This window comes from Arvicanthis niloticus, chromosome 4 (assembly GCF_011762505.2).
Source record: "Arvicanthis niloticus isolate mArvNil1 chromosome 4, mArvNil1.pat.X, whole genome shotgun sequence".
In the NCBI taxonomy this organism is placed as follows: domain Eukaryota; kingdom Metazoa; phylum Chordata; class Mammalia; order Rodentia; family Muridae; genus Arvicanthis; species Arvicanthis niloticus.
Genome location: NC_047661.1, coordinates 113,802,820 through 113,816,205, shown reverse-complemented (window position 1 = coordinate 113,816,205; position 13,386 = coordinate 113,802,820). Strand labels below are relative to the sequence as shown.

The 13,386-nt window shown below is 37.8% G+C and overlaps 1 protein-coding gene across 3 annotated transcripts in view; it reads right to left on the bottom strand.

The window, feature by feature from the left end:
* Positions 1-8,118: 8,118 nt before the first annotated feature.
* Emcn (endomucin) overlaps positions 8,119-13,386 on the bottom strand; it is an 84,269-nt gene continuing 79,001 nt past the window's right edge. For 2 of the 3 annotated variants that reach the window (XM_076933286.1, XM_034500543.2), the window contains 2 exons: positions 11,775-11,848; positions 8,119-8,635 (listed from right to left, as the gene is read on the bottom strand). In XM_076933286.1, the coding sequence (XP_076789401.1) occupies positions 11,814-11,848 (35 nt within the window). In that variant the 3' untranslated portion in view covers positions 8,119-8,635; positions 11,775-11,813. The remainder of the gene's footprint in view (positions 8,636-11,774; positions 11,849-13,386) is intronic. The other variant, XM_076933285.1, reaches the window with a different exon arrangement.

Sequence of the window (13,386 nt, the reverse complement as noted above, 5' to 3'; positions counted from 1 at the left end):
TTTTTTTAAAGATTTGTTTATTTATATGTATATGAATACACTATTTCTGTCTTCAGGCATACCAAAAGAGGGTATCAGATCCCATTACAGATGGTTGTGAGCCACCATGTGATTGCTAGGAATTGAACTCAGGACCTCTGGAAGATCAGTCAGTGCTCTTAACCTCTGAGCCATCTCTACAGTCCCCTGGTTCTATTTCTTAAGATTTAGCACAACAATGACAATAACAACTACCATTACCAAACCAAACTAAAGCAACCAGAATGAGTATATGTCTCTGGGGCATGTTGACTTACCCAGGAGTCATAAGCTGTTTCATATGATTCATTTAAGAAACCACCATGACCATACTGATTTCTATTCCCAGAAGTGGTGTATAAGGCTTCTCTCACATCCCTTCCCAATCAGCACTTGTCGCCACTTGTTTCCTTGGTGATAGACAGATTTCTGGGATGGAATACAATCTCAAACCAGTTTCAATTTACATTTTCTTGCTAGCTGTGGACAGTGAACACCCATTCAAATATTTGTGTTTGTGTTTCTTTGAGAACTGTTTATTCAACTAATCAATGCATTTATTGTTTTGGATGACTTGGTGTTTTGATGTTTAACTTTTGGAGTTCTTTATGTGTTCTAGATATTAATCCCTTGTCTGATGTATAGTTGTCAAGAGTTTTCTCTCAGTCTTCTCAGTCTGTAGGTTCTCTTTCATTCTTTAATGGTTTTTCTTGCTGCTGCAGAAGGTTTTTTTTTTTTTTTTTTTTTTTTTAATTTCACACCACACTTTCTCCATTCTTAGAATTATGGTCTATGGTCGGTACTATTGGAGACCTTTTTAGAAAGTCTTTGTTATATCTTGGAGAGTTTGCATATATTTTTCTTAGTACTTTCAGTGTTTCAAGTCTTACAGTAAACATTTAATTTAACTTCAAGTGGATTTTGTACAGGGTGAGTGATATGGATTTAGTTTTATTTTTCTACATGTAGGTATCACGTTTTCCTGGCACAATTTGTAGAAGTGCATCTCTTCTTTCCCAAAGTATAATTTTGACACCTTTATAAAAAAAAAAAAAACTAGATGGTTGCTTATGTATGCTTATTTTGGGGCCCTCTATATTTTTGGCCTGGCCTTCATGTCAGTTTTTGTTTCAGTACCACACTGCTTTGCTAATATGGCTTTGTAGTATAGTTTGAGATCAGGTATTGTGATGCTTCTAACATTGGTCTTCTAGCTCAACATGGTTGGATTATTGAAGCTTATCTGGGCTGTGCCATTGGAATTTTGATGAGAAGTGTTTTGACTCTGGAGAACACTTTCAAATATACAGGTATTTTCACAGTATTAATTCTGCCATTTTGTGAGCATTGGAGGTCTTTCTAACTTTTATTGTCTTCATTTTTCCTTCTTTAGTGTCTTAAATTTTTAATTGTGGAAGCCTTTAACTACTTTGCTTAAGATGTCACTAGATGTTTTATATACATGAAAATATTGTGAATGGATAATTTTTTTGTGACCTCATTCTCAGCAAGATTGTTACTGGCTGTTGATTTTCATATGCTGATTTTATAATGTTATTTTGCTGAAAGTGCTTGTAAGATCTAAGAGCACTTTCATGAAGCATTAGTTTTTTTAAAAAATATATATTATGTAATTTCTTATTTGTATACATTATAATTGGTTTATCTTGTCTTATTGCTCCAACTAAGATTTCAAGCATTATATCTGGGGAAATCAGGTCACAGTGGGCAACCTTGCTTCAATCTTCATCATAAAGAACTTTCTTTTATTAGCTATTCCCTATTTATTATAATAGTGATGATTACTTTTCTGTTATTAGTTTTCTGTTCAGGCATGTTCCTGCTATTCTTAGTTTCTGCAAGGATTTTATATGAAGTGATGTTGAACCTTGTCAAGGGGATGATCGTGAGATTTATGTTCCTGAGTCTATTTATGACTGACGTGTTTATATTGAACAGACTTTACTTCTGAGAGTTGAAGACAGTTGGTCATAGTGAATGATCTTATTAATGCATTCTTCAAATTGATTTGCAAGTATTTTGGTGTCGTTTTAATCCGTGAAATAGTCTGTAGTTTTGTGTGTATACCTGTGTGTGTGTGTGTGTGTGTGTGTGTGTGTGTGTGTGTGTGAGAGAGAGAGAGAGAGAGAGAGAGAGAGAGAGAGAGAGAGAGAGAGAGAGAGAGAGATTTTCTCTGGTTTTGGAATCAGATCAGAATGACACTGGCTTCACAGAATGAGTTTGATAGATCTCCTTCCTGTCCATTTTGCAGAAGAGTTGGAGGAGTATTGATGTTATCTCTTCTTTAAAAGTTTGGTAGACACAGAGAAAGTTTCACTCTCCATGTTCACTGCTGCTCTATTCAGCACAGCAGGGAAATGCAACTAGACTAGATGTTTATCAACAAAAGAAGGAATAGTGAAAATCTGGTACACATATAAAATGGAATATCACTGAGCTATAAAGAAAACTGAAATAAAGTTTGTAGGAGAGTATATAATACTGAAGTCACCCCATCTCAGAAAGAAAAATAAATCAGATTTCCTCCCTCAAATTAGATCCCACCTTACAATGTATACATGCATGTATGTAACAGATATAAGAGTGGGTATATTATAAAATGTAGTAAGAATAATAAGAGATTGCACTATTAGGTTATGAAGAAGAAGCAATGGAGATAAAAGCCACAGGACACATGAGGGAAGATGTAAAGGTAATTGTTTTCTAGTTTAAAGTCTGTCGTTGATTTGTTTTTCATTTTTGTGTTTGGTCATTGCATAATAATGTAATCGATAGTGCAGGCAAATTATCCAATGTGATGCTCCCTGGCTTCAGAATGGACGTTTTAACTGTATGAAAGTTCACTAAGCTGTACAAAATTTGGGTCTAGAAAAGTGCCTATCAGGATAGATTAACCTGACCACATAATGATTTTTTTTTAAAAAAAATTGCAAGTTATTTACAATAAAGTGATTTAAAAAATGATAGACTCCATCAGTGACTATGTATGGGCCTGAGGTTTGCTTTATTGCGAGGCTTTTTAAAATTGCTGCCTCAGTCTCATTCCTTTTCATGGAGCTGTTTAAGTTGCTTATATATTCTGGATTTAATTTTAGTAGATCATGCATATCAAATAATTTCTCTAGAATTATTCTGTAAGACGTTTTGATACCTTCACCTCCTAACAACGTTTGAAACAGAGATAAAAGTGAGCATCTTTTGATTTTTTGAATTTAAGGGGAAATTTTAGATTTTTAAGCACTTATGTTAGAGTAAGTGTCTCATAAGTCAGCTTTTTTCTTTTATGGTAATTCTTTTTTTTGTTATCACAAAGTTAATTTATTACTTTTTTTCTTTTCTTTTATTGGATGTTTTCTTTATTTACATTCCAAATGTTATCTCCTTTCCCATTTTCCCCTCTGGATATTCCCTTTCCCATTCCTCCTCCCCCAACTTATATGAGGGTGTTTCCCCTCCCACTCCCGTCTTCCCGCCCTGACATTCCGCTACACTGAGGCATGGAGCCTTCACAGGACCAAGGGCCTCTCCTCCCATTGATGCCCAGCAAGGCCATCCTCTGCTACATATGTGGCTGGAGCCATGGGTCCCTCCATGTATACTCTTTGGTTGTTGGTTTAGTCCCTGGGAACTCTGGGGTGGGGAGAAGTCTGGTCGGTTGACATTGTTGTTCCTCCTATGGAGTTGCAAACCCCTTCAGCTCCTTCAGTCCTTTCTCTAACTCCTCCACTGGGGTCCCCATGCTCAGTCCAATGGTTGGCTGCGAGCATCTGCCTCTGTATTTGCCAGGTTCTGGCAGAGCCTCTCAGGAGACAGCTATATCAGGCTCCTGTCAGCAAGCACTTCTTGGCATCCAAAATAGTGTCCAGGTTTAGTGACTGTATATGGGATGAATCCCTAGGTGGGGCAGTCTCTGGATGGCCTTTCCTTCAGTCTCTGCTCTACACTTTGTCTTGGTATTTTCTCCCCGGAGTATTTGTTCCCCCTTCTAAGAAGGACGGAAGCATCCACATTTTGGTCTTCCTTCTTCTTGAGCTTCATATGGTCTGTGAATTGTATCTTGGGTATTCCGAGCTTTTAAGCTAATATCCACTAATCAGTGAATGCATACCATGTGTGTTCTTTTGTGATTGGGTTACCTCACTCAGGATGATATTTTCTAGTTTTCTATGGTAATTCTTATTAACTTGATTTGATAAAATATCATGAATGAATACTGATTTTTTTCTGATGTCCCTTTCTGTCTAGTGAGATAAAAGCACAAGCATTTTCTTCTTTACTTTGCTGATTGCCTGAATTATAATGATTGATTTCCAAAGAGTAGGCACTTGGATCCTTGGGATTAATCTCACTGCCAGAAGTTTTTAAAATGTGCTGGATTTGATTTACTAATACTTAGTTAATAGCTTTTCCATTCCTATCCATGAGAATTATTTATTTATTCCTTTTTACTTTTCCCTTTTTCCAACATCTTTGCCTCGCCTGTTACTAAGTCAACATGATCTCATCAATTTAATTGTGAAATGCTCATCTTTTTAGTTAATTGTGAGTCTACTTTATCGACTAATTTTAATAATAATCATAGTTCATTTATTTCATTGCGAGCATATACATATGTATCTATCATCTGTGTATTTAAATTTAGGCATGATAATATCTGAAATTTATGTTGTTGGGTTTTTTTATGTTGTATTTTGTTGTCTTGATTTCAGGAAGTATGCTAAATACTCAGTGGATTGGCTTGAGTCTTACAAGCTGTGCTTGTAAACTATGTCAGGGCTCATCCAGAGACATCCTTACTCTGCGGTATTCCAACACCTCTACTAAGGTGTGAATATCTGGGGTGTTAATCAAGGTGACCCAGAAGGCTTTTCAGGCACCATTTGTCACCATGGTTTCTGGGCTGCATCTGAGCTACGAGCACACAGTCCGCAGCTCCCACCTCTCTGGTAGTACTCCTGGTTTCTCAATTGTACTCTGTTTTGAGAAGTTGTTATTACCATTATTAATGGATACAGTTTCTTGCGTGTAAGTCTAAGGCTTTTCTCTGTGTGAGTTCTTATCTGAGTCTGCGTTCCACCAATCCCAGCCACTTTAGCTCCCTTCCTCTCATATATTTCTCCTCAACTCCAAATGAGGAGAACACTTTGGTTAAGGAGTCTTCTGGATGCTATTGGTTCAGACTGAGCTACCGTGCGTGCTCCTTAAAGGTTTCTCCTGCACTTGCATGCGTTCTAGGTCAGCTCTACCTATAGTGTGCCGTCTGAGATGATTGTTTAGGTTTCTAAGTGTTAGTAGTGTATTCTACAATCACCCATGTGTTACAGGTTTGGTTTCCAGATGTGCGGCTTTGGGAGATGGTGGGTTCTTTAAGAGATAGGGCCGAATGGGTACTGGGGCCACTGGGGTTGTGTCCTAGAAGGTGACCAGGTTTGTGCTCTTTTATGCCCTGAGCATGAGAATGGTGATATCATTCCATCATGCTTTTCTATTGTGACATGGTATATTGCTACAGGCAAATGGTATCAAATGACCATAGGTTTGAGTCCCATGAACTGTCAACTTTTCTCTTTAGAGGTTGGTTCATCTTAGGTATTGGTTGTAGTGATGAAAAGATAACATTATCACTGACTTAGACCATAACAGACCCTTGAAATAATACAGATAATTGTTTTTACAATCTCCCATGGTATCCCGGGGGAAAAATATCTGTGGATACTCAGGTTTCTTGTATAAAATGATGACATATTTGCAAATAAACAATACATATTCCTCATGTACTTTAAAATTATTCTCAGATTATAAAGCTAAAATAACTTAATGTAATATAATTATACAAACAGATGCCACACTGTGTATTTACAGAACAAAGACAACACAAACTAGGCTGTAAATGTTCATTGTAGACAAAAGATTTTTCCTATTCTTTCTCATCTGAGATTGGTAGAGAACAGGAGCTGGTGACACAGAAAACTGTATGACCACTCAAAATGCAACTGTGCATGTGTATATACACATATGTCTTCAGCGTTTCTTCATAGCCTGGGACATCAATATCCCATGTCCTGGCCTTACTGGCATGCACAATGTCACAATGTTTAAAATATATATTTGTTTTTTATTTTATTGAACCATGATCTATCTATCTATCTATCTATCTATCTATCTATCTATCTATCTATCTATCTATCTATCCTATCATCAAACTGCAGAACTGCATTTACTTATTTTTGGTATCAGACTTAGGATTTCATGCATACTAGGCTGTTGAACCAGAGCTCATTACCTATAAAATCTCAGTGACAAGTAGAAAGGAGAGAGAAAAGTCAGAAGAGCATTAACAGGTTCATCACTGAAGTTTAGATCATGACATAAGCAGATCCTTATGGACTCAAATATAGATAGATGATAGTAGGGTCAGCCATATATGATATGTGTCAGCCATATCTAATGCAATATTTCAGCTCAACAAGAGAACATTTAGATGTTGTGCCTTATCAGCAGTAACAGTTAGTGTATCAGCCAGTGACACCCACTGGTTTTAGGGTGAACGCATGAAGTAATTAGCTCTTGCTGATTTGTGGGTTGTTGATAGACTTATAATCATATTGTCATGTAGCACAAACACATGGAAGGCCTTGATGTTTATCTAAATGACATCTGAACTATACATTATTGTTGTTATTATTGTTATTATTGTTATTATTATTAAAACCTCGTAACAATGTCAGGTATGGAAATAAATCATCTAATAAACCATCAGAAAACTTTCAGTAATGGCATTATTGGCTTGAAACAAAATACTTTATCTTTTCCAACATTTAAGTTGTTTTAATTACAAAGTTGAGATTTCTTTGAAGTTGATGCCACCAAATTACCTGAGCATGGCCAGAAATTCTCTGTTATCAGTTTGACCCTCAATACCGATCTGACACTATGGTTTAGAACAGTTCCCCTATTACCAGTTCTTACTCTGGAATGATCAAATCAGTACGAATGATGTTTATGAAAGTTAGAGAATAGTCATTTTACCTTAAGTAAGAGTTTGTTTCTTTACAATACAAAAACTATTTTAAAAGGTTTTTTGCTCAGGTGGTTATTGGAACAATCTAGAGTAATGACAAATATCCCCTGCTGGGGAAACTGCAACCGCTCTCTCACACTTCTAGAGACATTTAACCTAAGAAATAATCTCAAGGTGAACACGTATGTGGTGTAGATTCTTCTTTACTTCTTTTCCTCCTATTTTGCTCTCCCTCTCACAGAAAAATAAAGAGAAATCCATAAGAATTGTATATGTGCTTCCTTGATACCTTTGATAAGATGCAGCTCAAATATTAGGAAGGTGAAAATCAAAATGATTACATGACCCTTAAGCTGAAAGGTTTCATTACATCACAGTAAAGGAAACCAACATGACCCTATAACACGTCTTTCCTTCTTCGCCTTCCCTCAGAGCAGGAAGACAGCTTTCATTGAGTTCAGCTAAAGAAACCATAGATGTTACAAAGAGCTACCGTGCAAAGCTTGTTAACTCCTGAAATTTCTCCCAGAGCTCCAGCCATCTTGACATTTTGACCTCACGTGTCAAAAAAGTGGTCATGGTTAATCAAGGTTTCAACAGCGGAATCTGTTCTTGATGGGGGCAGTGCTGTAATTTTATGAATTTTCTAGGAAGGTGACTCATTGGAAAATAATATCTCAATTAAGTATTGATGAGCTGTTGATTTTCTAGAGACTGGAGTTTTAATAATGATTGCTTGTCCTATGTCTTATATTTTTAAAAATAAGTAAATAAAACTAACCCCAGAGATAGTACCAGTGAAATGGTTCAATCAAAGGAATCTAACCCTGATAGCACAATCGCCCAGGCATTTTTGTCAGATGGTGTGAATTACAAATGAGAGAAACCAAAGAAATGGTGACGATTTCTTTCCCACTATTACCGGCTTGTACTTTAGTCCTTTGGTCCTTTGGTGCTTTTTACAGATTTTTTTGCATATTCTGATGAGTCCTCATATTCCAACCCAGAGCTAGCCACAATTATGGGGCTACAATGTCAGTACCACACCAGTCGTGATGTAATGTTTAGCATGCTGAGTACAGCCATTATTTATTAAAAGTAACACCTGAAAACATGAATAACATACCTGTCTCTTCAGAGAAACATGGTATGATTTCTACTTAACATTTATTAACACACTTGCAAAACTCTCCCTGCATTAACACAGCGGGAAACAATAAATACTGACACTGGCTAACACAAGAAACCAAAGAAAACAGGCAAGTCTCCATGGATCGAGGCTATAAAACTTGGAAGTTCTAAACTCAGCTACGGCCTGTCTTCTAGCAGCCCACTTGCCTAGGCTGAGGATCACAGTTCCTCCTAGAAAAGTCCCTGAAAACTAGAGTCATTCAGTTTTCTACATCTCACACAGGAGCTAGCCAGAGCTCTTTATGATTCTATCGGGTGATGGTATGCCATTCCTTTGCTGGGACAGGTAACTGGTGTAGACTGGTGAGGAGATTGGAAATTGTATTGGTTCCTCAGGACTTTTTCTTCTTTCCACCCTTGGAGTTTAGAAGCTGAAGATGAAGCCTGTGAATGACAAAAACAACAAAAGCTCAGATCTAAGGAAGTGAAGAACCCAGAGGGAGTGTGGAGTACTAGGTCTTGTCAAGACATGCTGGGGACTTCCTTAAATTGTCACATACAGTAATCACATGAAGGGCATACACACTTCAGAGCCAGACTCTGAGTGGAGAAAGGGACCTTCCCAGAACTGGCCCTCACACTACAGTCCTGATCTTTGCTGCTACTTCTGTGATTCACTCAAGCACACAGGCTGGAAATGTGGCTGCCATCAGCAGCACTCTTTCTACCCTTTCCCAACCCACATCCAACCTGTCAGCACTTCTTGATTTTGTTTTAAACATTGGTGAGTGCTGAACCCTGAGCACAGGATGTAGTACATTCCCCAGTATGACACCAGATCTGAAGTATAAAGGCATTGTTTTCTGATGTCTTATTGACCTTCCTATTGTTATAAATGTAGCATATGGTAGGATGGATTTGAATTGATGAGATGATATCTTTCTGAAATTGTTTTCTTATTTTTTATGTAAGATGTTATTCTCCCAGTTGAAGTCAAGGGTCAAAAGTTTTAGAATTTTTGTTTGTCCTGCCAATTCATATTAAAAATAATTACCTGCAAAAATATAGATAATCAATAGCTCACGTAGAAAGCATTAAATATATCTAGAATGTTCATTTGAAGTGAAGAGTGTCAATGTAAGTGATTGTCTGCACACTGCTATTGTACTCAGATTCAGAAAGTTCTTGGCTCCTACCCTAATTCTGATGAACTCATCCCAATTCATTATGAGTCTCTCTGCACTGATATCTGATTTCTAGTTGACAGCCTGGAAATCACTCACTGGTTATTAAATTCTAAATACAGTCACAAAAATATGTATGTTGGAGAGAAAGTAACACAAATAGATAGTGCAATTGGCAGATGCCACACTTGCTTCTTCCCACTCCTTTCTGATCTTTAGTTTTCAGAAGATGGTTATGCAATTCCAAACTTATTCAGAAGTGCAACAGGAGTTCTGCTAGTTTTGCAAATCAAAAGACAATAAATCCTATCCCATGGAATGAAGATATTATTTGTGTGCATGATATATATACATATATACACATTTATATATACATATTATTATATATGTGTATATATACATATATATACATATATACATTTATATATACATATTATTATATATGTGTATATATATAATGTATGGTGTTGGTATATATCTTTAGGCATGTTTTCATGCACACAGGTACATGTGGAGGGCAGAAATTGATGGTGTCTGCCTCAGTCATTCTTATTATATTGAGGGAGGGCTTCTCACTTGAACTCAACTTACCAGTTTAGCTAGGAGGGCTAGTTAGCTTTCTTGCTTCTGGGACAGCCTGTTTTCACCTCAGAGCTAGGATTTCAAGAGATCTGCCACACTCATCACGCATTTACATGGGTTCTTGGGATCCACACTGTATAAAGGAATTTTAATCCAACAACATGGCTACTCTGATCACATCCAAAGACCTTTCAGGTCTGTGTGATCCAGCTGGAATGCAGACAAGTCCTTAGTACACAACTTTTTCTTCTCTTCCTTTTTCATCCCACCCATCTGAATAGAAGGGAGTTCATTTTTATCCAGGTTGGATAATTGGCTTCCACATTCTGAGTACTTTGTAAGTAAGAAAATATCTTCTTACCAGGTCTTGGGTTAAAGGAAAGCTACAGCTAGCTTTCAAGGAAACTTCCTTTACATGAATTTATTCTCATGGGTTAGTCACATATAACCACTCCCAGTTTCTCCAACTGGGCTCCCAAAAGTGACCATCAAAAATAAAAGGAGAATAAACCCCTAGATTCTTCTCTGCAATACACACCTAGTAACACACTAGAGGTAGGTGAGATTTTGATGATAATGATGTCTGAATCTAGATGGGCATCTCTGGTGTTGTCTGCTGTTCTTGATGAAGAAAGCATGGGCATTACCATGTATTCAGCAGACAACTGAGTGTCAGTTAGACGACCAGATTAACAGCTTGGCAGTAGAGACAAGCAGTGCACTGAACAGGGGCACTCATTACCCTGGACATGTTACTCATGTGATAACCAGGTTGATCAGGCCAGTACTGGACATGTAAGTACTTATTGGTTCATTTGATTTTTATTTTATTGTTTATTATGAAGGATGTGTTTTTCTGTATGTTCTATAAAATAACAAATACTCTAACAGCATTTAGTCATTGCTTTCTCTAAGAACCAAATCAAGATCAGAAGGTCTCCTAATCTGCTTCAAGGAAAGCCTAAGGCAGTTTCACATGAAGCAATTCCAGAGCAGCCTTGACAGGAAATAAGAAAGCTACCTGCATTGCACTGGCTTCTGGTCCAGACAAGGAACATGTTGTTCAAAAGATAGGATGTAAATGCTTCTGAGGATTTCCTTTTTTTTTTGGAACAGTATGGCAGCATGAATTTTTTCATTTCTATCTGGTGTCCTTGAGTTACTAGAAGGGCTGTGTTCCTCATCTTGTGATTAGTCTTTGTGATTAGTGGGGAATTAAGAAACCTTAACTGAGATTGCATTTTTGGTCTTTCTGTTCAAATGGCTTTGTACACATATCTATGGTTCCTAGATTCAGAGAGAAAGTGCCTCCTGATTAGATCCCTACAGATGGTTGGGTCTTCTATGGAGCTCAACCACCAGCTGTGAGCCAGCCTACGGTAGAGAGACACAGCTTTAACCTCATGCAGCTTCTGTACGGTGTTCCTTCCTACAATAAACTACAAGTCAGTCAGCATATTGCAGGGTACAAGGTAATATGTCCTTGTGTCCTGCAAGTTGTCATTACATTGTAGAACCTTGCCTAACCCAGGTGGAGGAGGTCTGTACTCATCATTCAGAGGAAGGGAGAGTAAACTGTGTCATTCCTTACACCAGTGGGGAGGGTCGCTGGAAGAATATCCTACAATCAAGACAGTAGTCGTCTTTCTGGTAGCTTTTCTTATCATTTGTTTTTAGACAAATAGCCAATGATGTTCTCTTTGACACTAATCATTAAGTGTTCAGGGTGTAAAAAATCTATGAAATAATCTGAGATATAGGAGGCTAAGGAAACAGATATTAATGAGAATCTCTGTGAATGGAATTAGGAAACTTACATATTCATTGCCCAGGTGTAAGAAGAATCCATCAGGATGTCAGTTCTTGGTTTTCCCCTGTGCAGAGTGTTCGCCTAAGAACAGAGGATAGGGTTGATCTACCCGCTCAGAGAGAGAAAGTATGAAACTAAAGTTTCCTGGGCTTTCTTTTTCTTTTGTCAAGAAAAGTTCAATTTTTCTCCAAGATTGTCATTAAAGCCACGGTTTGCCTCTCGGTATTGCCTGGAAATTATTTAGTAAGATTTATGAGTTTTCTTTGGCTGTCATCTCCTTTCACCCTAAAGGAGGCTTGCTTGCTAACTCCCTGAAGGTAAGAGCGTGGATCAGGGGACACAACAGCAGAGAAGTCAGGTGGTTCATTATTGACGCTCTTGTTACACAAGGTGCCTTTCTCTAGGCAAACTCACACTGTATATTTAAAGTGCCATTTAATCAAAGGTATTCCTAGGTCCTTCTGTTTAAATTATTCAGTGGAAACTTTGTGGAAACAGTTTATAAGCCAATAGGAACACTTTAGTGACATTGAGGGAAAGCATATAGGTAATATCCTTCAAAATTTCAGCCATATTCTGCTATTGAGTATGAAGGTAAAAGGATGAACCTGGGTAGTGGGAAGATGAGAGTTTCAGAGTAGTTTTTACATGGTACTAAATTCATGATGGGTGTGTTTCTTCTGACCTGCATCCTTCAGAGAGTATCAAATCTTAGTGCCCATCACTATCTCTTGGAGCCATATGGGAGCGAGTGCCCAGTTCTTAGGATGCATGTCATCATTTTACTCTAGCTTTTATCTGCCAGTGATTAACACAGCTGTCTTCTGGTGACAATGCATATGTCACCAGCTACTTGCACAGGTGTGCTAGTAATAAATAGTGTCAGAGAACTACAAGACAGACTCGGGTCTCTTCCTAATTGTGTTCCTTAGGTCCTGTGCTGCAAAAGTTGCTGAACATAGAGTGACAGCCCTTGCAACCCCAATCACACTACGACCTTCTTCTCTCACCTCTTTAGCTTGCCAAAGGCACATCACTTAATTGGAGCCCATGATACCTGATAGATATTATATAAAGGGCATCATACAAGAATTCATTTCACTCCTTAATATTTGACCTTATGTTCTGTCCAACAACATCATGATTTGGGCAGTAGTTATTATAGTAATGACATCTGTATGTAATGATTTGAATGAGAAAAGCCCCCCCCCCCACCAGGTTCATATATTTAAACACCTAGTTTCCACTCGGTGGCTCTGTTTCAGAAGGTTATGGAGGTGGAGGAGCTTTGCTGGGTTTAGGCTTTGAGGGTTCATAGCCTTGCCATATTTTCTGTTCTCTCTTTGTTCTTGGTCTGTGCATGAAAATGTGGTCCACTTCCTGCTTCTGCTGTCATACGATGCCTTCTTCACCCCAAGGACTCTCTCCCTCTGTAACTATAAGCTAAAAGAAACCCTTTCTTCCTTTGATCATGTTATTTTATTGCAGCAATGGAAAATAGCTAACACACTGTGACAAAAAACCCAAACCAAACTGCAACAACAACAACAAAAAAACCAGAGCACATTCTTGTACCTAGGGCAGAATACCTGGCAAGCGATAAGATAGCAAAGGCCAAG